This window comes from Barbus barbus (assembly GCF_936440315.1).
Source record: "Barbus barbus genome assembly, chromosome: 35".
Lineage (NCBI taxonomy): Eukaryota > Metazoa > Chordata > Actinopteri > Cypriniformes > Cyprinidae > Barbus > Barbus barbus.
In genome coordinates this window covers 22,526,053-22,552,863 of record NC_136763.1, presented here as the reverse complement: position 1 = coordinate 22,552,863, position 26,811 = coordinate 22,526,053, and the positions used below count along the sequence as shown (strand labels likewise).

At 36.9% G+C, this 26,811-nt stretch overlaps 1 protein-coding gene and 1 pseudogene across 3 annotated transcripts; one reads left to right on the top strand and one right to left on the bottom strand.

The window, feature by feature from the left end:
* The first annotated feature begins 1,033 nt into the window (after nucleotides 1-1,033).
* LOC306855106 (tRNA pseudouridine synthase-like 1) lies at nucleotides 1,034-15,067 on the top strand (annotated as a pseudogene). The gene is made up of 8 exons: nucleotides 1,034-1,235; nucleotides 1,332-1,389; nucleotides 3,949-4,136; nucleotides 9,813-9,962; nucleotides 11,085-11,250; nucleotides 13,735-13,789; nucleotides 13,951-14,113; nucleotides 15,048-15,067. The product of its transcript is annotated as a tRNA pseudouridine synthase-like 1 (transcript).
* Nucleotides 14,819-25,806, bottom strand: LOC306855085 (ATP-dependent RNA helicase DDX19A-like). Of its 2 annotated transcripts, XM_079393527.1 has the most exons (13): nucleotides 25,753-25,806; nucleotides 25,564-25,648; nucleotides 25,204-25,264; nucleotides 25,042-25,089; nucleotides 24,819-24,954; nucleotides 24,609-24,701; nucleotides 22,259-22,361; nucleotides 22,057-22,171; nucleotides 21,677-21,854; nucleotides 20,785-21,022; nucleotides 20,528-20,690; nucleotides 20,256-20,447; nucleotides 14,819-17,012 (listed from the first exon to the last, which is right to left on the bottom strand). In XM_079393527.1, exons 2-13 carry the CDS (start codon nucleotides 25,618-25,620, stop codon nucleotides 16,951-16,953), a joined length of 1,446 nt encoding a protein of 481 aa, XP_079249653.1. In that variant the 5' UTR covers nucleotides 25,621-25,648; nucleotides 25,753-25,806; the 3' UTR covers nucleotides 14,819-16,950. The 2 variants fall into 2 exon arrangements, with proteins under 2 accessions (XP_079249653.1, XP_079249654.1); XM_079393528.1 differs by lacking the exon at nucleotides 25,753-25,806 and having other exon boundaries at nucleotides 25,204-25,254; nucleotides 25,560-25,741.
* Between the last annotated feature and the right edge of the window lie 1,005 nt (nucleotides 25,807-26,811).

Below are 26,811 nucleotides of genomic sequence, written 5' to 3'. Positions count from 1 at the left end.
GATAGTCTTGACTTTGGGTGAGTGACATCTAGGCTAAAAGTTCAATGAGAGAGAATTCTATCAATCTGAACTGAATTTGGTCTGACCCTGGGGCAGTGGACCATTAATCTGGATTGAAACTGGTCTTTGGAAACAGGGAGCTTCCTTTTTAGAGCTGAATTTAAAGACAAAATTGGTCATATATGAGTTTTTGGAGGGCTTTTATTTAGTAATGCAACATCAGATCGTCTTGAAACTGGTTGAGTGCCACCCTGGGGTAGTGGACTATTAATCTGAATTGAAACTGGTCTGTGGAAACAGGGAATTGCCTTTTTAGCGCCATCTAAAATCAAAGGCAAAACTGGTCATATATGATGTTTTGGAGGGCTTTTATTTTGTAACAGAAAATCAGACAGTCCTGACATTGGGCCAATCACATTCTGGAGTAGTGCACTATTAATCAAAAGTGAAACTTCGTTTGTGGAGACAGGGAGTTTTCTTTTTATAACTATGTGCATGTACAGATAAATATGGTTATATGCAAATTCACTAAAGGCTTTTATTTTGTTATTTCTCATCAGACAGTTATTTTCATATTATTTGGAAATTCTACATTTAATATTACTCAACATTTGAAGTCTCTTCATTTTTTCAGACCGTTTAAAAAAAAACATTTGTATTATTTAAAATGTATTTATTTATTAATTATTGACAGAGAAACTGGCTGAATGAATGCGAGAGATCGCTTTTACTCGATATGCGCGCACGACTAAATAACGAATAGCCGTGTTTTTGAAAGCGGAGGCTGGCCTGACCGCGGTCTCTCCCTGCTCCAGCGATTGTGGATTTTTTTAAATGTTTTTGTCGTCCTCCGATACTGCCTTTAAGCTTCCAACACATAGAGAATGACTATTTTCAAACTAAACTAAACAGTGTATACATATTATTACTCTTTGTAATTAAACCGATCTAAAGACTGAAATGATATATGTTTTAAATAACTTGACATTTCAAAGGCTGTTTTTTAAAACAGGCATCGCTGTGGCTTCTAAATGTCAGACAGCGGTGGAGTTTCCTTTCAGGCAGACACGTGTTGGTTGAACCAGAGCCGATTATTCTCTTTTTATTGACTTCCGTAGGATACATCCGTAATTAACGCCTCGTACTGACAAACATTAAGCGAATAGACCAGGAAACATGCAAAAATCCGCCGCCCGTTATTTAATCTTTTTCCAGTATGCAGGGACCAAATATAGGTGCGTCTCCATGACAACCAGACTCACCTTCCTTGTATTGATCTGCTATAAGAGCACATCCATGCGGTAAATGTGCGTTTGTCCTTCTCTCCTCAGTGGCGTGATGAAAGCACCAGCAGATCAAGCTGTAGAAGGAGTTGAGAATCATTTAGAGGTCAGTGTCTGCCTGACAATTCAAAACAATTTCAAAATAGCCTCAAATAGTTTTTCCATATGCCATTATTTGGTTGTTTTGGTAAGAAAATGTGTTTTTTTGACACTAAAATCAAACCACTGCATGTGGTTGTTGTTCCAGATCTGTATTTCACTCATCTGCATTCAAAACCTCTCCAACACAATGTCTGCTCATTAATCTTTTGGAAATGGAATATAAATATACTGCAGTAAAATCTTCTTGTGTGATGCGTTTCTGTTGGCAAGACAGATAGTTGTTGCATGGCTTGGATGGTCTCTGCCAAATATTCAAGTTAACCCAAGTAAAGCCTGATACATGAAATAAAAGTGATTTTAAAAAGAAATGAAGCAGTTTATGTATATGTAAAATACTGCTGTCAAGCGATTAATCGCGATTAATCGCATCCAAAATAAAAGTTTTTGTTTCCATAATATATGAGTGTGTGTACTGTGTATATTTATTATGTATTTATATAAATACACACACATGCATGTATATATTTAAGGAAAATATGATCTGTTTATATATTAAATATATTTTTATAGAATATAAATATATAGTAAATGCATATACATGTAAATATTTTCAAAATACATTCTGAATGTGTGTTTTTATATATACACACAAACATATAAAATGCAAACAAAAACTTTTATTTTGAATGCGATTAATTGCGATTAATCGCTTGACGGCAATGTTATTATTATTATAACTTAAAGCTACAGTCCGTAACTTTTTTTTGGTTGGTCAGAACAAACGTGGCAGACTTGTTACTTGTTCAGATGGCAATATATGGTGAAAATTCTTATTTGGGTCATATATTCCATGACAGAGGCTAGAATCTGTGATTGTGATTATCTCTGATAATTCCACAAAAAGCTGCAATTCCAGGTTTTCAAACAGAGATGGCGACAAAGAGGCAAAACTTACGGACTGCAGCTTTAAATAAAATATCACTATATCTCCCAATAATATGCCTTTGTAAGATGACATATACATGGTTTGTTTTATAATTAAAAGTTTGTTTTAATTGTGGGGGGGGGGGGGGTGCATATAATCAATGCAATACAATGATGATTAAAAGATGTACAAATAATGTTCCTCGGAAGGCTAATGTATGATATTTGATGCTCACATTTTAACACAATATTTCTAAATAATGATGTATAGATAAGATAACCAAAGTTGCTTCAATCCAGAAAGTGTTCATCTATATCAATATAAAAGGTATTCTTAAAAATGTAGATTTCTCTTGAAAAAAAAAAAAAACAAGACTTGAAGCTGGACATTTTTAAAATTGCACTAAAATGTAACATATGAAAAAGTCTAAAATATCATTTAGAGGGCAGAATGTATATAGACGGTTATGTATAACAAGCAAAGTTGATCATTTAGAGGCCTTGAAAATTAATGTATCAAATACAGTATGATACAGTAGGGTTAAGAATGATTGCCCAAAGTCAAATTGTATTTGATTCAAAGGTTATATTTTTATATCTCTCTAAGCCAGAAATATATATATATAATGTCATGATGTGACCAGAGCTGTGGTGCAGATGAAAATTCTATAAGATATTTATGTCAAAGAGGCTGAGTAGAGGTTTTGTTGAGTATATTGTCAGTAAAATGTTAAGGGAAACCATGCTCCCCTTGAACAAAACTCCACCAATAGTCTGATTTTCTTTTTAATTCCCACACATTATCAGTGTTATAATTATGTAAATGGAAATTACGTTTTTAATCTCCATTTACAGAAGCACACTCATAATCTGTGTGTGCTAGCATGCCTTTTATTATAACATTGCAGTAATGATGAAAGGATCTTAAAACCTCTGACAAAGTTTCAGTTATGGAATGTTCATATGTGATATAAACTCTCTTTATATGTTCAGTTTAATGTCTGAAAACATCTGGGATTTAGAGTCTTATTTAAACCAGGAAATAAGATTAGTTCACTCAAAAATGGAAATTTGCTGAAAAGATTCTCGGAAATTCAGCATTACGTCACTGCAGTGAATGGGTGCCGTCAGAATGAGAGTCCAAACAGCTGAAAAAAAAAAAGTCACAATAATCCACGCCACTCTAGTCCATCATCTGAAGTGATAAGATGTGTGTTTGTAAGAAACAAATCTATCATTGAGGTATTTAACTTTAAACCATAGCTTCTGGTCAAAATGCCAGTCCATAATCCATAATAACCTTTCATCCAGTGAAAAGGTCCATTGGTGAACAATTGATGTCATGCTAAATTTCTCCAAATCTGTTTCAATGAATAAACAAACTGATCTTTGATGGTCGAGGATGAGTAAATTTCCAGCAAATGTTCGTTTTGGGTGAACTACTCCTTTAAGAAATCTAAAACAGCAAAAGCATTTCAAAATGAATGAGAGATATGAATACAATTTTGCAAATTTTTGACATTGAGCATGTGTGTTGTACAAGTGGTCAGATTTTCTGCTTCTGTTCAATCCCACAAAGTGCCTTTTGGAATATTTGAATCATTCTGGATAAGAGGATAATCAGGTTTTTTGTGTGCAGAGTGCTGTGCGGAAACTAAAGCCGGTGAATGAGGTGTCAGTGGTCATCGCCAGTAGAACAGACACTGGTGTTCACGCCTTGTGTAACTCTGCACATGTAGATATCCAGCGGAGAGGAGACAAGCCACCTCTGCCCGAGCAAGACCTGGTCCATGCCTTAAACTTCCACATGAAAGCAGAACCTATAAGGTGGGAGTCTTTTAAGGGATTTAATAAACTGAATGTTTTTGCACCACTTTTTTTTTTTTTCTCAAATAAATTAATACTTTTTTTCAGAAAGGATGCATTAAATTGATTAAAACTGAAAATAAAAAAACTTTGCATTCTTACAAAAAAAAAAAAAAAAAATTTAAATGCTGTTTTTATGAATTTGAAAAAAGAACAAACAAATATTTATAAAAAAAATCACAACTGTTTTTAGCATTGATAATAAAATTTTTTTTTCTTGAGCACCAAATCAGCATATTAGAATGATTTCTGAATGTTCATACTAATGGAATTGTTAAGGAAACTACATAACACACTAAAATAGAAAATGTGTCATCAGGTTATAAGGGAGCAATAAAACAAAATAACTAAAAATATAATAAAATACCTAAGTACATAATATTATTATTGTTAGAAATTGCAACAATATAAAAATAGAAATATAATACATTTATACATTTAAAATTTTAATTAAATCAATAATTAAACAATAAATAAACAATAATATCCTGGCCAGAGGAGAACTGCCCCCCCGACTGAGCCTGGTTTCTCCCAAGGTTTTTTTTTCTCCATTCTGTCACAGAGGAAGTTTTGGTTCCTTGCCGCTGTCGCCTCTGGCTTGCTCAGTTGGGGACACTTGATTTCTAGCGATTATCGTCAATTTCATTTAGCAGATATTTAAACTAAACTGAGCTAGACAATGACATCTTTGAATTCAACAATGAAATGCCTTTAACTGAAAATTGAGTGTTTAATCTTATTTTTATACATTACTGACACTCAGTCCTCCAATTTGAGACTAAGTGCTTTGACACAATCTGTATTGTTAAAAGCGCTATAAATAAAGGTGACTTGACTTGACAATAAGGCATTAACCTCTCAAAGTTTTTCTTTTAAAAAGCTTTCAAACAATGTCACACTCTGTGTAGTATCACAGAGGTCAGAACAGGGCTAATTCACTTCTACAGCAATTTTTGTTTGGAGGTTGCTTAGTTGTGAAAGATCCGGGCCAGTTATCTGAAAATTCAATCCCCTGAAGAGGTAATTCATGGGGAATTACTAGAACCAGTCACTGTTGTGCAAGAGACAGAATCCCATGTTGCTCCAGGGAGACCTTCCTTGTATTAAATGCTGTGTAAATTGCTTTTACAAAGTCACCTTGACACATCCTCTGTAGTGAGCTCTTATATGTCGCTTTGCTGTTAGTGACCAATTTAAACCTTAAAAGAAAACCAGCATATATATTTGATAATGTGATAATTTCATTGATTGATTATAAATAGTTTTATAATCAACATCCCACTGAAAATTGAAGTGGAATTGCAGAAAAGAGGAACTTACTAAATCGAATTTCAAAGACAGTAAATGTTGCTAATATTAAATGCAGTTATGATAAACAAAATCAAGTAATTATGAATAATGTCAGTAGTTGGTGTCAACACTGAGCGGTCAATTAAAGGGTTACATTGTCAACATCTGCCATCAGTGGTTCAATCTGAATTTAATGTTGGCTTTTTCTGCTCAAAGAAAACAAAACTGTGATTTTATTCCACAATTTGTTTCCTCCGCGTCAGCGTAGCACCATTTTGGAGAGTATCCGCTGGACGCAAGCAACGTACGGTCTTCTGTGTCAGCCGCGCCACAAGGATACGTCTTCTACGTTTGTTTACGCTTTGATTTGAGCGAAAACTGCGCATCCATGTGGCGCGGCTGACTCAGAACAGCATACGCAGTTTGCGTCCAGCGGATACTCTCCAAAAGGGCAAATTGTTGAATAAAGTCATTGTTTTTGTTTTCTTTGTGCAGAAAAAGTATTCTAGTAGCTTCGTAAAATTACTGCTGAACCGCTGATGGCATTTTGACTATGTCTTTCATACTTTTCCTTGACAGTGGTATTTACTTGACAGTCACAAGCCTCCCGGTTTTCATCCAAAATATCTTAAATTGTGTTCAGAAGACGAACGAAGCTTTTACGGGTTTGCAATGACATGGGGGTTAGTGATTAATGACAAAGTTTTCATTTTGAGGTGGAGTAACCATTTAAGTGTCATTCCATCATGAAATGTTAAAAAAGTTTTTGTCTTTGAATCATTCATTCAAGAGATTCATTCAAAAACACTGATTGATCCACTAATGAAATTAATTTGTCATTGAATGATTTCATTTATAAGTTCCATGAGATTCTGTTTAGTTGTCTAATATTTTTTCTTCAGAATTGTGAGAGAACTACAACCTCCATTTAAAAAAAATAAAAAAATAAGCTAAATTCTCTGTTTTGCACACAAACAACTCTTAGTCGAGTCCAGTTTTTATTTAGCCGGCTGATTTTTATTTATGGTATTCAGCAGCAGTTAAATGTTTTTCAAAAAGAGACACAAAATAAATATGTTTGATATCTAAATGTTTGACTTTTCCACATTGGAATTGAAAACGGGAATCGATAAGCAGAATCGGAATTGATACCCAACCCTAGTAATGTATGATAACATGTTAATGTGTAATTCATACTGAAAAATTCAATCTGTTTGGCTCAAAGACGACACTTCCCATTTACAAAAGTGATTTAATATACATAGAAAAAAATTAAATGCAGATTGAAAATCTGTATTTTAGGAATGTATCAGCTGGTTTAGTTCTGTTTTCATTTTACATTTGGGTTATATGTCACAATAACTTGTATATTGATGGCACACAGTGCTCATATCCGGTCTGTGTGTGTTTTATTCCTGTTAGCAGCGATTAGCGACTGCTGGTAAATCATTAATACCCACCGACAGACTCCTCTTGGAGCCCGAGCATGTCTGTGAGTGCTGAGCAGAGGAGCAAACTGTAGGAAATTAGCCCTAAAATACTCCAGCAATCCTGCAGAGATGCTGTCAGAGTGTAATGGTGCTTTTAGCTGGAGATGTGTACTGGCAGCTGTGCTTTCCTATGTTTAGAACACACTGACCACTGAGACTGCATCCTCACCGACACGTAAGGATGACACATAGTATCATTCAGGGAGATTTTATAGTTTATATCAAATTAAAATGGCTGTTTTCTCTTTGAATGTATCTTAAAATGTCATTTATTGCTGTGATTGTCTCAGATATTTCAAATGTGAGGATAGTTCATTCATATTTTAATCTTTAATATATTTGTGTTATATTAAATTCCTTTAAAATGTAATTGCGTAATTAGATATAATTATAGGTTTGACAATGTATTTAGCATTTTAATTAATGTATTTAATTTATCATTTCAGTATAATTAATTTATAATGAACTATGTACTGTATATCTATCTATCTAGAAATTTTTTAAAAATGTTTTTTTTTTTATTACAAAAAAATGTTATATTAGCAGTTGATCTTCCATCTGTTGTCTGTTGTTTATAAATGTTATTTTCTGTTATCATAATGAAAGCGTTTGACTCTTGTGGCCTCATCACAGTAAGTGTATTGGATATGAGCATGAACTTGACCCGCTTTTATGATGCTATAATAAAACGTAACCTTTAATATGCTCATAGAATATCCATATTGTGCCTCGCATGAATGATGATGAAGCCCTCTGTCATGTGTTTCAGGGAGGTCTCATGGGATTGTATTGTATAAATGTTTAATGGGGAATTGAGGCACTTTGTTATCAACAGTTTAATCGATAATGGCGTCAAATGAAGACCACCATCCCAGCAGCTGATCTAGTATGGTAAAAACAGATATTGGACAACTTATTATTATATTTATTTAAATAGTATTTCACATAGTAACATAATATTGAATATGTAAGCTAGATTTGAATGCGTTCTGAAGCAAATGCGAGGTGCCTGTCCAGAACTCACTGCTCTGATGCTAAGGTGCTGCTTATTGGTTGCTTTGATAATCAGGTCTGTAGAAGTGGTTTGAGTCCTTCTATAATGCACATCTGTTGCAGTAGTTCACAACCAGGGGGCCGACACTGACTAGAGGGCCTCAGCACACTTCCAAGGGAGGCACAGAAAGGCTTAACATCTGAAATAATATTTCTTATTTTAATTTATTCCTTTGTGATCTTAGACATATTGTGTACTGTGCTATATGGATATACTACAGGGGATTTTAAGACTTCTATAGCTTGAAATGTCTGGGAAATTAAAGGGATAAAATGAAAAATTTGTCATTAATTACTCACTCCCATGTCGTTCCAAACCCATAAGACCTTCGTTCATATTCGGAATACAAATTAAGATATTTTTTATGAAATCCGAGAGCTCTCTGACCCTCTCATAGACAGCAAGGATCCTAAAACGATCAAGGCTCATAAACATAGCAAGGAGAACGTTAAAATAATTCATGTGGCATCAGTGGTTCAACCGTAATTTTACGAAGCTATGAGAATACTTTTTGTGCGCAAAGAAAACAAAAATAACGACTTTATTCAAGAATTTGTCTCCTCCGTGTCACCCTGGTGCCATTTTGCAGAGTATCACATGCATGTAAACAAAGTATGCTGTTCTGTGTCAGCAGCACCGTACACGGATATGTTGTTTACGCTTTGATCTGAGCATAAACAACGCATCCGCATACATACGTTGTTTATGTGATACTAAAATGGCGCTATAGGATGACGCAGAGGAAACGAATTGTTGAATAAATTCGTTGTTTTTGTTTTCTTTGTGCACAAAAGTTATTCTCGTAGCTTCGTAAAATTACAGTTGAACCACTGATGTCACATGGATTATTTTACCAATGTCCTTGCTACGTTTCTGAGCCTTGATCGTGTTAGGATCCTTGCTGTCTATGGTAGGGTCAGAAAGCTCTCGCATCCAAAATATCTTAATTTGTGTTCGTAAGATGAACAGAGGTCTTATGGGTTCAGAATGACATGAGGGTGAGTAATGACAGAATTTTAATTTTTAGGTGAACTATCCCTTTAATAAAATCTAAAATGTCTTCCAATGAATATAAATGTACACTTTTATGTGTATTTTTATATGTAAACAAACGTATATACAAATATATTTGTCAATAACTAAGTATTTTATAGAGTAAAAATTTATATTTTTGATTAAAATATTTTTTTTACCTTTTATTATGAATAAATGTAAATTCATTGGTTAATAAAAAGAGTAAACCATGAAGAACATTTTTTTTTTTTTTTTTTTTTACTATGGAATTTAATTAATAATATATTTTCAATTATTGCAATTATATTAAAATATTTGATTTATAAAAAAATTGCAATTATATTGTAATATAATTACAATATTTGTAATTATTTTAAAATATATCTATGACATTGTAGCGGAAATAACAAAAACATCTTTCGGGACCTTCAAATGTTGTCTTTGACAAAGGAGGCCTTGAAATTTTTGGCAAAACCATTTAATGGTTTCAGCAGTGCATCAAAAGTTCCTTTACTTGAATACGTTGTGTTGAAGAGATGAATGATGCATTTCTATGTCGCTCTTGTGTTCCGTCTTCAACCACGAGTATAAACCAGGTTTGTTTGTTATGATATCAAGCTGCATTTCAATGATGAGTGACTATTGTTTTTCTTACATGGAAACCAGTGTTATGATATTTCCTCCAGTGTCTTGATTAGTCTGGACTAACTTGGCGGGCGAGTTTGCAAAACAAATATATGTACATTACCAGATTTGAATCAGTGTCTGTTATTCTGTCTTATTTCCCAGAATCACCAGGGCTTACCGTGTCCACAGTGACTTCCACGCACGCTACAGGGCCATATCACGCACATATGTGTACCGCTTTGCTTTGGGTCTCAGACATCACACAGACTTGCCAGTAACGGAGAGGGACCTATGCTGGGCGTTACGAGACACGTGAGTGCCGCCCCCTCTCTTCCGCACATGCTCTAAAAACGCATCACTAAGCACCGGTCACAGAGACTAAATCCTCAGGACTCTGATTCACAGTGGAAAAAGCCACACATGAATTATACACACTCACAAAGGGCGAGTAAACGATTAGCGGTTATCTAGGCCAACAGTGAACTCAGATGAAGAAAGTGTGCATTGTAACAGCAGCACATGCTTCAGATGTCTTTTTGAAGCAGAGGAACGTCGGAGCGAGAGGCTCGTCTCCAAGGGTGACGTGTGAACATTAATGCTATTTTTTCCACTCTCTTCATTTTTAGCCAGAAAGTAGGCCAAGATAAGCTTGGGGTTCGGAGTGACGCAGAACAACACCCACAGTTGTCTTATGTCTGCTTCATGCACACACATTCCAGCTGCTTTTCCATCTCATTCAGAAGATTGAACTGGATTAGTTCCTTTAAAATTGATGTTTATAGAGGCTCATCTGAACGTTCCTTGACCTGTGTGGCTTTATGTCTTCATTTATTTCTTCTGAGATTTTTGTACTGGTGATATATTGAATGTTAATACATATTTGAGCTGATTCTCTTGGAAATAAAAAAAATAAGCAACATTGTGAATTGTCAAGGTATACAGTAAATCAATCAATAAATCCACTGCTCTCAACTCCTCTGAGGCTGTGTTCTGTGCTCGTCAGTGCAGCCAAAGACAGAACAGTTAGCATGCTTTGCTTAAACTTAAACCATGGCGTTAGAACTGGTACGCCGTTGTCGCTTGCGAAAACACAATGGCGGTGCCGTGGGTGGAAACTTGCAAATGAAGGGGCAGTTATATAATAATAAGATTCCCTTTCTACGTCATGGGGGGAGTGAAATCTGAGCGGCTCATTTTTCCACAAGCTTGCAGAGAAAGGCTTACAAAAAAATATATATATATAAATTTAGTGGAAACAGCCCGCCTTGTTGGCAGAGATGTGGCAGAGTGATTGTATCTACTGTATATCACCCTGCCTTAAGAAACTCATTTGCTGAAGTAATAAAATGCAGTAATGAAGTACTGTGTAACAGCTCATTTACACTGTGCTCAGTGTGTATGCAGAGTTTGATGCTTACTTCATTCTCTCCACAGGAGGCTCAATATTGATGCAATGCAAGAGGCTGCTGCTGTTAGGAACCCATGACTTCAGCACCTTCCGTGCCTTGAGCTCAGAGACGCCCTTCAAGAACCCAGTGAAGACCCTAGAGAAGGCCCAGCTGGAACCTGGGGTCTCGTTCAGTCAGAAACACTTTCACAGGTAGGATTCGTCTTGGTAGGTAAAAAGCTGCAAAGCCAGAGACGGGAGGAAGCATAGTTTAGTTGGTGCTTTGATGATTTCCAGGGGGTTCATCACAATAGACATTTATCAGGTTAGACGCCATATTGAATTTGTGTGGGATAGACTAGCAGGCTTCGCAGTGACACGTGCTGTATGATGGTCCTAGTTTTATGAAGTATTTGTCTACCGAAAGTTTCATTTTGCAAAGATGTTTCTTCAGTTTACCAGTCAATATATTGTCAAACATCAGCAGAATCCACTGTTTCCTCTTTTTCATTCTTGTCATAAATTAAATATGGTGCTAATTAAAGGAATCGGTCCCTTAAGAATAAAATCTTGAGGTTGTTTACTCATCTTCATGTCATTCAAACCCAAAACTTTGTTCTGTGGAACACAGAAGGAGAAGTTTAGCAGAATGTTCATGCTGCTGTTTTCCATACAGTGATGGTGAGTGAGCACTGTTGAGTTCCAAAAACCTAAAAAAAAGCACAATAAAGCAGCGAGATGTCTTGTTCATTATAACCGAAGTCTACTAGACTGAAAGGGATGGGTCAACCAAAACTGAAAGTTCTGTCATGATTTATTCAACCTCAAAGCTCTTCCAAACTTGTATGGGTTTCTGTCTTCTGCTGAACACAAAAGAAGATATTTTGAAGAATGTTGGTGACCAAACACTTGCTGGTTGCCACTGGCTTCCAAAAATGAAATACTATGGAATTCAATGGGGACCAGAAGCTGTTTGGTTACCAACATTTTTCAGCATATCATCTTTTGTGTTACATTTACATTACATTTAGTTACTTGTGCTTTTATCCAAAGCGACTTACAAATGAGGACAATGGAAGCAATCAAAATCAACAAAAGAGCTATAACAAGTCTCAGTTAGCCTAACGCGGTCTTCAGCAGAAACATAATTCATGCGTTCGGAACAACTTGAGAGTGAGCAAATGGTGACAAAATTTTGTTGAACTAATCCTTGAATTTCAAATTAATATTCTCTGAAAATCTTGCCCATGATTATATTTATTTTACTCAATACACTTCAGATTAATTGGCCTCGTCTATATAATGGTCAGTCACAAATCGATACTATATTTCAGAGTTACCAAAATGAAATGAAGTGCAGTTTATCCCACAATTTGGTTAATGCATTTTATTTTAATAGCCACTTTTCAACAGCATGTTGAGGCATTAACTGAGCAAATGTGGAGTCATTCGGCATGGGAGCATATAAATAGCCTCTGAATTCCTAGAAAGATATATGGCTGAACATCAAGGCCAGAGCTCGTCCAATCTGCGATTAATGGATCAGCAATTACAACATGCTGTCAATAGTTGCTAATATACATTCCTTATCCAGCCATAAACACTCTTGGCCATTAACAACCCTAATTATGACTTTACATAGTAAACCTTATGTTCGTAAACCACTGGTCATTACCAGCTACCAGCTAAAGGAATGTATAGATGATTTAATATTGTGTAGATACATTTGAAATGCAAACACACGGTATGAAAGGCGAAGCGGCTTTATAGCACAGTGGATGCCCAGTCTTTGAGGCTGGTGTTTCATCAGTCGTCTCTTGAGTTAGGCATGTGCAATGAGACTGTTGCTAGGCAACAGATGTTGGACTAAAGCATGATGTTGACAAAAGCGGGCTGCTTACTCTTTCTGTCCTGAGCTGAGGGACAGACGCTGCAGCTTGTCAGACGAGGTGAAGAATGGCTGTTTTTATACGGTCCACGTCAGTGTTCTGAAGAACACATTATTTTAGTCACAAAAGATATAAAGGAGGATTCAATATTTGATGATTTGGGATATATCCTGTACTCTGTAAATCGCATTTACACAGTGATATATTATTATTATTATACCACTGAAATTAAGAGTCTAAAGAACGTTTCTGGAAGAAGTCCAAGTCTGCACCTGTTTTTTATTCTGGAAGTGCAGCTTTATATTTTAGACTCCCATGTGCTTCCTCTGAGGTTTTCCTTGCGTTGGTGTTGAATGCTTATCTCTCTTCATGTAATGCACTCTGGCTGTTTGTTCATTCAAAGCTGTGATTAAATGAGAGCCAGACGATCTCATTTAGCATCTCTGTGAAGTCAGTCCAAACGAATCTCATCGTGAATTTACCTCCTGTTAAAAAAAGGCACTGAAACATTGACCCTCTCTAGCAGTAAATACTGGCAGCTCTGCTTGAGATGTTATCCAGTCTGAGCGCTCCAGTGCTCCTGCTGCAGCTCCAGTTGTTTATTTGATGCAGACAACTTGGCAGAATAGCACATTTAGTTTTAATGGAAGAAATACTGTACCAGCTAGGCAGAAATAATACGCTGAGTGAAGGAGACAACCCAAAAGAGGTCAGGCCTTCATTCTTCACCCATGGATCTGTGGTTCAGTCACTGCACGTGGAATTTTGTTCACGTTAGCTGGCTTCATTTTTGTTCATTTTCTTTCAGAGATATTCAGTTCTGGGAGCTCACTTTTAAAAGTAGGTCTTTTTTATACAGACAAGTAAGTACTGGCTTTGTTTCCTAATGAATATAATATTTCTGTCTGCCTCCTAGTGTTAAATGTGTGAATTTCATTTCAGTAGATGAGTCTTTGATGGTGAAATATGGCTCATATGTTATATAAGTAGTCATGTAATCAAAGCAACATGTTTCCTCTCACAGGTGCGGAGGATGACTGGGGCGCTGGTTGCCGTCGGTCAGGGTAGATTGTCTATTCGTCAGATACAGCAGCTGCTAGAAGCACGAGATTCATTGGCCTTTCCACAAAACCTGACGGCCCCAGCCCACGGCCTGTTTCTGACCCATGTACAGTACAGAGATACAGGTAAGAAATGTTCAGAATATTGCTCTACTCATTATACGTGTATGTAAATTGTAAATGTACATGTTAACTGTACAACCACAGCACACTGCACAGAACAACATGACCCAAAATGCAATGTGCTTGAATTGAGCCTGAATTTTAACACATTCTTTAACAAAATGTTATTAAAAACACAAAACAGTGCAAACTGGACTGCTCTTGCTGAATTAAATATGTAAAATAATAAGCTCATGTGATGAGTGTAGAATACTACTGCTGTTTGTTAGATAATGCATGCTGTTTCATTATTAAATAGCAAGTAGTATACAATGCAGTATGCAGTACACAGTATGTTCTATCAGTTATTCACTAGAATTACCCATTTCCTCCACAAGGTCATGCATTTTACAGTGGTCACTATGTAAAGTACATCATCATTAAATATGGTTTATATATTTTTTCCTCACAGATCTTGGGGCTTGTATGCTGGCTGAACAGTAATATAATTGTTTAAATTATTATCGACAATTAAGAAACAGAGATTTCACAATATATATTGTAAATATGTTTAAAAAATGTATTAAAGTCTTATTTTTATCCCTTGCCTCCTACACTTGCCTGTGTCAAAACCATACTTGCATAGTTATATACAGTGCTGCTCGAAAGTTTGTGAACCCCTTGCAGAATCTGTGAAAATGTCATTTTAACAAAATAAGAGCGATCATACAAAATGCATGTTATTTTTTATTTAGTACTGTCCCGAGTAAAATATTTTACATAAAAGATGTTTACATTTAGTCCACAAGACAAAAGAATAGCTGAAATTATTAAAATAACCCCATTCAAAAGTTTGGGAACCCTTGGTTCTTAATACTGTGTGTGGTTACCTGGATGATCTACGACTGTTTTTTGTTTAGTGGTAGTTGTTCATGAGTCCTTTGTTTGTTCTGAACAGTTCTTGCATGGCCAGCATAATCTCCGGACGTCACCCATTGAGCATGTTTGGGATGCTCTGGATCGAAAAATTTCAGACGGCACTTAGAGGCTTTTGCATCTTAACGCTTCACACATATATATATATTATAAAGAAAACTACTACAAAAAGTTGGTCAAAGACACTTTGATTCAGTTTTATTCTTGCACACATCATTCAGACATCAATATCACCACAAAAGCAGCAGCCCTGAGAGGTGCTGGATTTGTTAAACAGTTTTATCGAGATCCGCGGCAAGCAAGCATTCCTCATCCTGTAACACCCAGACAGTCACTGATCCGCCCCAAACACACCCAATCTCTCATGACACATCACTTTCAAAGAGATACATACTTATTTGTCATCAACATTCAATTGAGGTGAAACATGGAAATTATTAATCATTTCAAAAGGCTGATTTGTCCGCTGTAAGTGCATGTTTGTTGAAAAAAAAAAATCAATTTTTCACAAATGAATGCGAGTGAATGTTACAAAAACATCTTGGTTGAGGTGAACATGACACTGCTATGAGCAGCCTCGTGGTGCTGAGGAAACATCATTATTGAATTGTCCTCAAGCATTATGGGTATTTCAGTTAAATACGAAGAAACAAAAATGCAATGATTATGCAGGAATGTGTTTGATAACAGACAAGTCCATTTATTATCTGATGCGACACCAGATCAAGTGTTCGTTTCTAGACAGTCTTAGTTTTAATCACAGATTTCAAGAAAATGTTTGCAAGAAAAAAAATAAAACTCATCATTGTAACAGGTGTGATTGACAGCATGAACCAAACTGAGAAAATGAACAAGGCATCAGGAGATATATTTAATCGATCTAGTAATTCTTTATCAAGATGCGACTGACACACTTTACCCCAACCTCACTACTCGCATACCAACGAATAAAATATAGGTCTATCATAATGCATATATAATGGAGCCGAGTGCAGTGTCGGTTGAGTTTCGAGTGGTTAAATTAAAACGTCCCATAATATAAAATAATCATTTGCTACGGCTACCCTGAAGAATACAGTGAGATTGTAGAGGATGCGCTCACATGCCTTTTTCATTTTTAAGGCGCTGGAAATGGGAATGTGGCACAGCCTTCGGTTGCATTTGTGTACGTGAACCTGATCATTTCCAATTCAATGCAGTCGGTTACTAGGAACACAAATAATGCTTCTGCTCCAGAGCACTCCTACAACGAATGCCTTGACGCATCTTTACACTGCATCTGTTAAATATAACAACAGTTTCACTCTTTGTACTTCTTAAACATGGCAATATTTGTACACGATGAATAGATATGTTTGTGTTATTCCATGTTAAATACTGGTGAATCCAATGGAGGCACAAATCTTTGGCTTTTGCATAATTTCATACCAATAAAAGGATTTTGGCAACTGTTTCGGTTTAATTCGACGCCAATAACTGCCAGCATCCCTTCTGTGGCAGTGTCATGAGGTATCAAGTAATAATGTATAACACAATAACAGCATTCTCTCAAACCCTGCGTTTTGACTCCTAGTTTGGAGTGTCACACCAAATCAAATGTAGCTACACCCATCTATGTGTCAAGGCAGGCTGTTAAAAGTCAATTTAAAAGGTTCATGATGAAATTGTGGATATATTGAAAGGCATATGTCCTCGTGCCACTATCCCAGACCGCTGCTGTAGCATTCTCGTACACGTGACGTTAAAACTAGACATTCAGAGTTTATGTACAAAGAGTGAAATGCGTTTAAACAAAACCTATAAAAACACCATCTGAGATAAAACTGCTCCACATGTAAACATCCTCTCCGGCACAGCTCTGCTTCCAGCCTCGGAATTAAAATGTAGCGTGAGCACAGTCCTATTAGAAGAACAAAGACGGCCGCTCAGTTGGCGATTTTCTCAATTTCATCCAAATCATCCGTGTCCAACTTCTCGATTTTCTTATCTGTAATAGGAAACAGATAAATGAATTAACCCACATTCAGAAGCATGAAAACATGGCAATAAATAGAAGCATGGATACAAGTTAGCTTTTAAACCAGGACGGTTCCATAATGCAAGTTCTCTCAGCAGCAGCTGCGCAACGCTAATCTCAGAGAGAGAGAAAATAAATGTGTTAGTTGAAACCATTAATAACATTAAGACACTGTTAAAAAGAATAAAACTAAAATGACTACATGGACAGAAAATGGATATAATGTATCAGTTTTAAGTTGGTTTGTCCTCGATTTGCCCCTGCTGACAAAGAGAGGAGCCCAGAAGGAATCGCCTCAGTTTTGAACATACCAGGGGCCCGTTTCATAAACAAGTTTACCAGACTTAACTTACTTTGAATCAAATCAACTGACAATAAGTCAGGCTAACAGAAATAAACCTGGCTTATTTGGCAAACTTGTTTTATGAAACAGGCCCTAGGTGAAAACCTTGCACTAGCTAACAAATTAGCTGCGGAAATGTAAACAACCTGCGATGTAAGACGAAGCAAGATCACGTGAGGTGCTCAAACTTTAATAATCTTACTGCGTGTGATGTGCTGTGATTTCCAGATCTTGTAATGTGTGCGTTAGGGGTGTGAATAGTCACTGGTTTCACAATTCAATTTGGATCATGTCAACAATTTGTTTCCATTCGATGCGTCGCATCCTCAATTTTCAATATCACGGCACATGGCAACATTTGTTCATTTTATATCATTTATATCATTAATTTAATAAATTATATAAGATGGCTACTTTTAAAATGACAAATTAATAATAAAATCAAAACAATTGTTAAGAATTTAACCAACTTTATAGCTTCAAAACCTACAAACTAATAAAGTAATAAAGAGGGGGTAAGACAATTGTATGGAAGCAGAATAATGACAATAGTTTTTGAAACAAAGCATGCTGAATTCCACAAATCGAAAAAAGAAAGATGCATTGTAATTAACAGTTCTTGCATTTCTAGGTCCTGAAATTTAACAGTTGTTTATTTTAGCTGTGGATATTTTGATTCAAAATATTTCACACACATTTTCATAATTAAAAATTCTATAATTATTCACCTTCCAGAATTCACTTCCAGAAGTTTCAATCTGCTTAAAAATATGATGTATAATATTCGACAGGCAAATTTCGGTCATTTTATTTCACTTTCCAAATTCGCCGTCACAAATTCAGTGGTTAAAATTCGGCAGAAAATTCAGCGTTGCACATCCGGGACCCGCAGGAAAAGCAGTAGAGCACCGATGCATGATCTCCAGCTGATGTCAGCCGCTCACCAGCAGGTGGCGCAAGCGACTGTTGACGAATGACTTGATACACATATGGCCTTCATTTACAAAAACTGATTTGCAGAAATGGAGCAAGCAACAAGTAAGTCTTGATTATCGGGGCCAGTATAAACACGTGGAAACGCTAATTGTGTGTTTAATTCAACATCTTTGCTGTTTCCCGTACATGTAAGCAGCTTTCTCTACCACAAAGGAGATTATGCTCTTTTACCAAACGCTGAAGTACAAAACTAATATTACATCTGAGGAATATAATGCTTTCGGTTGCTTAGTTTCTGTAACTTTGTATCATGGCTTGTGTGACACTGTGCTGTAATACTGGGGTTCCCCGTCACACTCCAGGATGCGCCTCAGTGATATAAAACCTCAGATCACAGAATACACTTTGTGAAATCTGTGAAGATTCTCCTTGTGAGCGTGATGAAACCAGATTTTAGGTTTCAGTTATGATTTAAAGGGGTCATGTAAAAGAGCATGTAGCATTAGAAGTTATTTGAACTGAAATGTGTGTTGGCAGTGTGTACACAACCACCCTATAATGATAAAAATCTTTTTTAAAATCTTTACCCCTTTCTCAAATCGAGCCGTCTGTCTATGTGACGTCACACCCTAAAGACCCTAAAGAATAATATCAACTTGTGGAAAATGGGCATTATACGACCCCTTTAAAAAAAGTATTTTAATTTTTTATTAATTTATCAAAATATTTTAAAAGGTTTGCTGCATGGTTCAAATAAGCTACGCATATAATAAAAAAAAAAAAAATCAAATTTTAGAGAGAGAAACATAAGTCGCCTATAAGTGGCATTTTATTTTTTCATTCAGAAATAGACCGACGCGAATTACAAACGTTATAATACATAGCTAGGCTATAGTAAACATAGCTAGGCTATTTTAGTTCCCCTCACTCCACAACAAATCCTTTCAATTAACAGTAGGCTATTTAAAAAAGTACAAGAATTAAAAATGTAAGAAGCTATTGCTATATAAACGACAAACCAAACAAATTTGTTTAGGCCAAAACGAAACTGAACCCAACATTGGGTCTCTCGTTCGACACAAAATCAAATGTTTCCGTATTCGCGATGTATTTGAATGCCAAAATAGCCCATTTACCTTTTATGTAGGCCTACTTCACTCGCGGTCCAAAATCCACGTAAAACAAAATGTTTTGCATAACTTCATGGCGGTACAGTGACAACGCTTAACTGCACAGATTCTGCTACATATTTAAACTGAGCAATGTGTGGTTTTTTTCCCATGTGTTTTACTGATTATTTTTTTATAATGATAATGAACAGGCTGCATTGTCAAGGTAGAAGGCTTAAGTGTGCGTGCATGCGGCGCTGGAGCAATCACTTTTTCCTTCCAACAGTGGAAGCAAATACTCCTTTTAAAAGTGATCCGAAACTCTGCATAGGCTACTTGTTGCACAGTTTTTCTTAAATTATTATTTAAGTGAAAATATATCTCGTATAGGCCTATTTATTCGTTATAATATAGAGGGGGGGGGCTTTATGATGTTTTTCTCCGCTCACAGAAGCGCTGCAGGTGTGTGATGTGATATAGCCATGATGACCATCTGAATCCTCATGTTCTGTTTGTTGCTTTTTGCACATGTAGAATTAATCACCGGAAAACAAATGTTAGTATTTTTATCAGGGCACAGACACTTATTCTAATTTAATTCAGTTCAGATTTAAAATAATCTTGTCGGTCAACGGTTAATAATCGGTTAACGAGTGTCGGTTGAGAAAAATAACCGAAATGAACATCCCTAATTATGACAGAATTTTTACAACCCTGTCTGTCAAAATGACGGACAATATTAAAGTCTAACGCAACCTCTGCTGCTGACAGAGCTTAATCCAGGGCATTCATTTGCTTGTTATGAGAAATAAGGGTTGAACTTACTGAAGTGCTCCTGGATGCGGTTGAGGATGTTCATGCTAAATCTGCTGTCCACCATGTTTATCGCCAACCCCCTCTTGCCGAATCGCCCAGTACGCCCGATTCTGTGCAAATACGTCTCGTTGTCAGGGTTTCCATCCTTGTCCACCGGCAGATCAAAGTTGATGACGACTGAAACTTGCTCCACATCAATACCTGGTAGAAGAAACAAAGCTATCATGCTTATCCTGAACTAAAGAGGAGATTGTCGGTAAAATGACAGCTAGCCGATATACCTCTAGCACAGACGTTAGTGGTAACGAGAACTTTCTCCTTGCCATCACGGAAACGTTCGATGACCGCTGCCCTCTGTTCCACCTGCATCTCTCCGCTGAGCAGCGCCACCTGGTGGCCTTCTCTGGACAGCTCTCCTGCCAGCCACCCGGCGGTTTTCCTGGTCTGTGATGGCAAATCTCATGGTCATGTATTACTACTTACTTTTGGTTGTACTCTATAGTTTGTTGATATTGAGGTGTTATTTCATTGCACTTACGTGGCAGAAGATCATGGCCTGTGCGATAGTAATGGCTCCGTAGATGTTGCACAAAGCCTGGAATTTCTCCTCCTTGCTGTTGCAGATGACGTAGTACTGCTTGATGGTGTCCAGAGTTTCCTCCTCACGCTTCAGTTTAATGATGTTGGGGTCGGGCACGATCCTCTTTGCGAAGTTCCACACGGTGTCTTCAAATGTGGCAGAAAACAGCAGCATCTGGCACATTTTAGGAAGCATCCTTTAAAAATACAAGAACAGGTTATAATACTTTCATTCGAAAATTCAAAGAGACTAATTTCTTCCTAATGCTCTGAACTAATTAAGGACAATATATAAAAGCAACATCCTTAGCTGATAAATCCTTAATTCAATAAATAATTACGGTGGGGTCATTAAAGTCAAAGATCACTGGTAAAATAGAAATATTTTAACAGAATCGGTTTAAATATTGCAAATTGAGTCAAAAGTTGAAAATAAAATAAAATTGTACGGCCCTCTGATTTCCATGATGCAGAAAAGGCGCAACGATGCAATGAAAAAGTAGGGCTGTTCAATTCCAGCTTTTTTGGATAAGAGTCGATGGAATAGACTCTCAACTTCATTAACTCAAACTTTCAATCATTTTTTTTCCCCTGACAGATTTTTAAATGAACAATTTTTTTTTTTTTTTTTTAGAAGACTAATTAAACCGTTCATGTTTTTTGCCTTTGTATTATATTATTTTTGCATTAAATTATTAAATAAAACATTTCAAAAAGCCCTATATTTGACTTACTCATGTGTCCAGAACACAGAAAATGTATCCATTTTGTCATAACCAATTAAAGAAATTAATAATGGACTTTTAGAGCCCACTGTAGACATTTAGCAAACTATGAGAGAAATGCTGTACCTCTGGATACGAATGCTTTGGTCTTGATGGCCCTGTGTGGCGATCATGACATCAGCTTCATCCAGGACGAACACCTTGATCTTCTTGGGGTCGATAAATTTAAGCTTTTGGCACCAATCCAAAACAGTGCCAGGAGTGCCAATCACGATCTGTTCCTGTAATCTTGTTCCCCGCTCCACTAGACCAAACACACGATTAGATGCACAATTACAAGCTACTCCTGTGTAATAAATATGCAGTTTTCCTTTGATGGCAACATAATGGGGTCAACAATTAAAAATCTGAGAGTCAAGAAAACATGCAGTAGTCTACATATTCCAGACAGTGTGTTACTAGAGAATTGTGCAGAAAGCCTTAACTCCTAAAATAAAAGAGCTTACATTTGTTTCCTCTGATGGCATATACCAGTTGGACTTCAGGGTAAAATTTGCCCATCTGTTCGATGACCTTGCCTGTCTGTAAGGCGAGCTCGTATGTGGGGGACACACACAGACACTGGACACAGAGTCAGAGCGACATTAACACTAAAACGGTGGAATTATATCCATGCATTACATTCATTGCTTCTGATGCATTTCATACCTGAGGCCATCTGTTTTCAGGGTCCACGTGACTTAACATGGCCAGCACAAAGGCAGCCGTTTTACCTGTGCCTGACTGAGACTGAGCGATCAGATTCTGTGGACTGGACAGGAAAGGATATGATGTGTTCAAAACTCTGCTCTCATTAACAGTCCCTCCAGTTATTCACAGTTCAGTGATCGTAATGTCCATTTAACCACAAAATTGGGAAAAAAAAAAAAAGCATTATAATTGTGACAGTCTGAAAAAGAAACGCATGAATGAGAAAACATGCTTGATGTGAAAAGCTCAATAAGCCATGAACAAGAACCCAATGCGGCACGGTGCAAACATGACTGACAGAGGGCTGAAGCACACATAGAAAACCACTCGTCAAACATGCTTGAATGGTCAAATACACACAAAGTTATGTCAAAATGCCCATCCTGGCAGGCACGAGTATTCACAAACAATTTGGAGAAAATCTTAATGTGTATCTATGTATTGGATCCTAGTACTAGGTCATGTAGCAGCCTAATATATCCATCTTTTTCATATACACATATACATATATATATATATATATATATATACACACACACACACACACACACACTGGCCACTTTATTAGGTACACCTTGCTAGTACAGGGTTGGACCCCCTTTTGCCTTCAGAAGTGCCTTAATTCTTCATGGCATAAGTTAGAACTAAAAGTACTGGGACGATTTTGCACGAGCTATTTCCCAGTACCATTTAAAGGGTTGCATTCACACCGTGGGTACTAAGATGTGACGTAAGCCGGTCGACAGCAACGTCATTTGTACGCGGCGTTCAACAACATAAACAAAGAACAACATTAACAGGCGGATTGAGGACGCTGTAATCTGAGCTGTGTTTTTGTTGTGTCTCGCGGGTTTCACAATAATGGACATGGAATTTCGACGTATACGTCAAGCGATTGAAAGAACGGAAAGGAGGACTAAAGAATCTACAACGACAATTTTGTTACATTTCATTGAGGCTGATAGAAGCACAAAAGACCGTAGACGAAGTCTTCAGGTAAATGCCGTTTATAAATGCTCTCAGTATGATACAATGTTTACACAGTATATGTTTACACAGTGTTTGAAATCATGGCGGGTGAGGGCGTTTTCGTACTCGTTTAGCCAATCGGCGTACACTTACGTCACGGATAGTTCCTAGAACTGTTTTAGACCCTACTCTGAAGTAGGAGCTAATTTAGTTCCTCCAAACGGAGTTCCTGGAACCAAAACCGTTCCTAGTTCCCGCGGTGCGAACACGCCAAGAAGTGGGTAGTTCCTCGGAGATTTTGGTCCATATTGACATGATAGCATCACGCAGTTGCTTCAGATTTGTCGTCTGCACATCCATGATGTGAATCTCCTGTTCCACCACGTCCCAAAGGTGCTCTATTGGATTGAGATCTGGTGACTGTCAGGTAGGCTGTAGCGTTTAAACGATGCTCAATTGGTACTAAGGGGCCCAAAGTGTGCCAAGAAAATACCCCCCACACCATAACACCACCACCAGCCTGAACCGTTGAGACAAGGCAGGATGGATCCATGCTTTCATGTTTTACGCCAAATTCTGACCCTACCATCTGAATGTTGCAGCAAAAATCGAGACTCATCAGACCAGCAACGTTTTTCCAATCTTCTATTGTCCAATTTTGTGAGCCTGTGTGAATTGTAGCCTCCGTTTCCTGTTCTCAGCTGACAGGAGCGGCACCCGGTGTGGTCTTCTGCTGCTGTTCTTCCTCATTCTGATGCTCGGTTTGAACTTCAGCAAGTCGTCTTCACCACATCTAGATGCATTGAGTTGCTGCCATGTGATTGGCTGATTAGCCATTTGTGTTACCAAGCAATTGAACAGGTGTACCTAATAAAGTGGCAGGTGAGTGAATATATATGCGTGTGTGTGATTCACTCACACACTATTTACTAGCTATTATTAATAGAATAATATGCTATTTACTAACTTAATTAGCTTTAATTAAGATCAGTATATCAATTCATAAAGACTTTTTTTCTCAGTTTCTGTAGTATTTTGTTCGCTAATCACTAAACTTAGAAAAACTGAAAGTGCTGAAATAAATGCTGCAAGTTTTTCCATTTCAATAGCGACAAATAGTTTAAAAGTGGTTTCAGAATTTCATTAGAAACATTTTCTGTGACATACATATTAAATGTGTGCGTTATACATGTGCGCTCTCTTAATTACAAAAACATTGCAAACTTTTCAGAAAATTCTGGAAATCACTGCTACGAAATCAGCCATTTTGATGTAGCACCAAAAAAAAAAAAATCTAATTAGAAATTGTTAGGACTGCATTAAGTGAAATGAAACGTACGGTTCTGCGAGCATCATGGGCAATGCAGTCTCCTGGATTTTGGAGGGCCTGTTGAAACCCATGGCATACACTCCTTGCAGTAGCTGAGGTTTCCTGGCAAGAAAAAAAAAGAGAGACTCAAAGCAAACCACAGGAAAATTATGCATAATCCAAACAAGACAAACATCACGCTTGTCTGGCCCGTTAAAGCTGGAATACAGTCAAACTCACAATCGTAGCTCTTCAAACGACTTGACGGAGTACAGCGGAGAGCTCGGATCCCTCTGAAGGACTTCAACTTGATTAGTCGTGTTCACTAGATTACTGCGGATCAGTTTATTCAGTAGTGACTGTGCTGCCTTGTCGTCTGCAATTCAGATCAGTTTTACTTACCTCTCATGCAGAGAACAGACACAGACATAGAAAACAGTGATGATTCTGCTGTAAACATCACCTTTATCATCGTCCTCCGTCTTCTCTCCATCTCCTTCGGTCTTTGCCCCTTATTAATAAAACAATACCAACATCAGTCATTATAAGACTCCACAACAGCAATAGACAAAGAAAACAAACCTAACTTAAAAGGTCATACAAGCTAAAATAAATTAATTCTCACCATTTGCTTCAGCTTTCAGCTTGTCATCTTTTTCATTTATTTGCAAGCTGCCTAACGTTATCTGTAAATGAAAGTGATAATTCAGGAACAGCTTTATTCCCAATTATACATACATGAAATACAACATATGGAATAGGCCTATATGAAATATGACTCACAAAGTCTCTAAAATATCATTACAGTAATACTACTTTACTATTATACTGTATTCTTTAAATTAAGACACAATTAGCTTAGCGTTCCTGCGACACAACATTAAAGTTGTGTGGTCACAGACCTAATAAGCCTGTTAAATGACTAAATGAGTTACTGTGGTTCGTAAAATGTTATCATAATTGTTATGTTTAGGTTTAAACCCACCGATTCCGCTGCAGCTTCTTGTTCATCAACAGCCTGGGCCCACGAATCTGTTGCCATGTCCTTAATTGTAAATAAAATGGCTGTCCTTAAAACGGGAGTCGATGATTTAACAAGAGACTGTTAAATTTATCTGCACATAAAACCTTAATAAAACTAAACGAAAAAGACGCGAACGCAACAAATTCATACAATAGCGTGTGTCGGTCCTCGCTGCTTATGGGTGCGACACTCACAGCTCCGGCCGGAAACAGGCTCGTCTGCGCTTGGTTCCTCTTAAACGTTCCGCTGTAGGGGTAACAATCATGACTTGAAACGACAGCGCAACATCCGCTAGCAGGGCAAAATCTCTACTTGTGCATTATGTAAATTCATATTTGTACATTTTAGGGATACATGTACACTTAAGTTATATTATAGGCTAATTAAAATACAATATGAATATATGTGGCCCTGGACCACAGAATCAGTCATAAGGGTATTTTTGTATCTGAAAGCTAAATAAATAAGCTTTCCATCGATGTACGATTTGTTTGGACAATATCTGGCTGAGATACAAATATTTAAAAATCTGGAATCTGGGAGTGCAAAAAAAATAAAATAAAAAATACATCTAAATATTGAGAAAATCGTCTTTAAAGTTGTCCAAATGAAGTCCTTAGCAATGCATATTACTAATCCGAAATTACAGTTTTGATATATTTATAGTAGGAATATCTTCATGGAACATGATCTTTACTCAATATGTGAGTTGATGTGCTGGAAAAACAAGCTGACTAATGATATTTGATATGATATAGCCTACTAATGATTTTTGGCATGAAAGAAAAATCTGTAATTTTAACCCATGTAATGTGTTGTTGGCTATTGCTACCCTGATAGCACACGTACATCACGGAGCCATCTATTTGACATCTGCAAGACGTTTTTTTGAGTATCTGCAATGCATCTATTGGACGTTTCCTATAAGATGTCAAAGAGACGTCTATTACTGTAGATGTGTTTAAGATGTTTATGATTTTGAATGTAAAACTGACATCTTGCAGACATCTCTCAGATGTTTGTACACACCAGATGCTTTCCAGATCTTTAACAGACATTTTGCAGACGTTCGTGAGCTATCTGGGTAGAAATATACACGTGCTACTTAAGACTGGTTTTGTGGGTCACATACAACCCGAATTCCGGAAATGTTGGTACGTTTTTAAAATTTGAATAAAATGTAAAAAAAAAAAAATTAATTCAAATCAC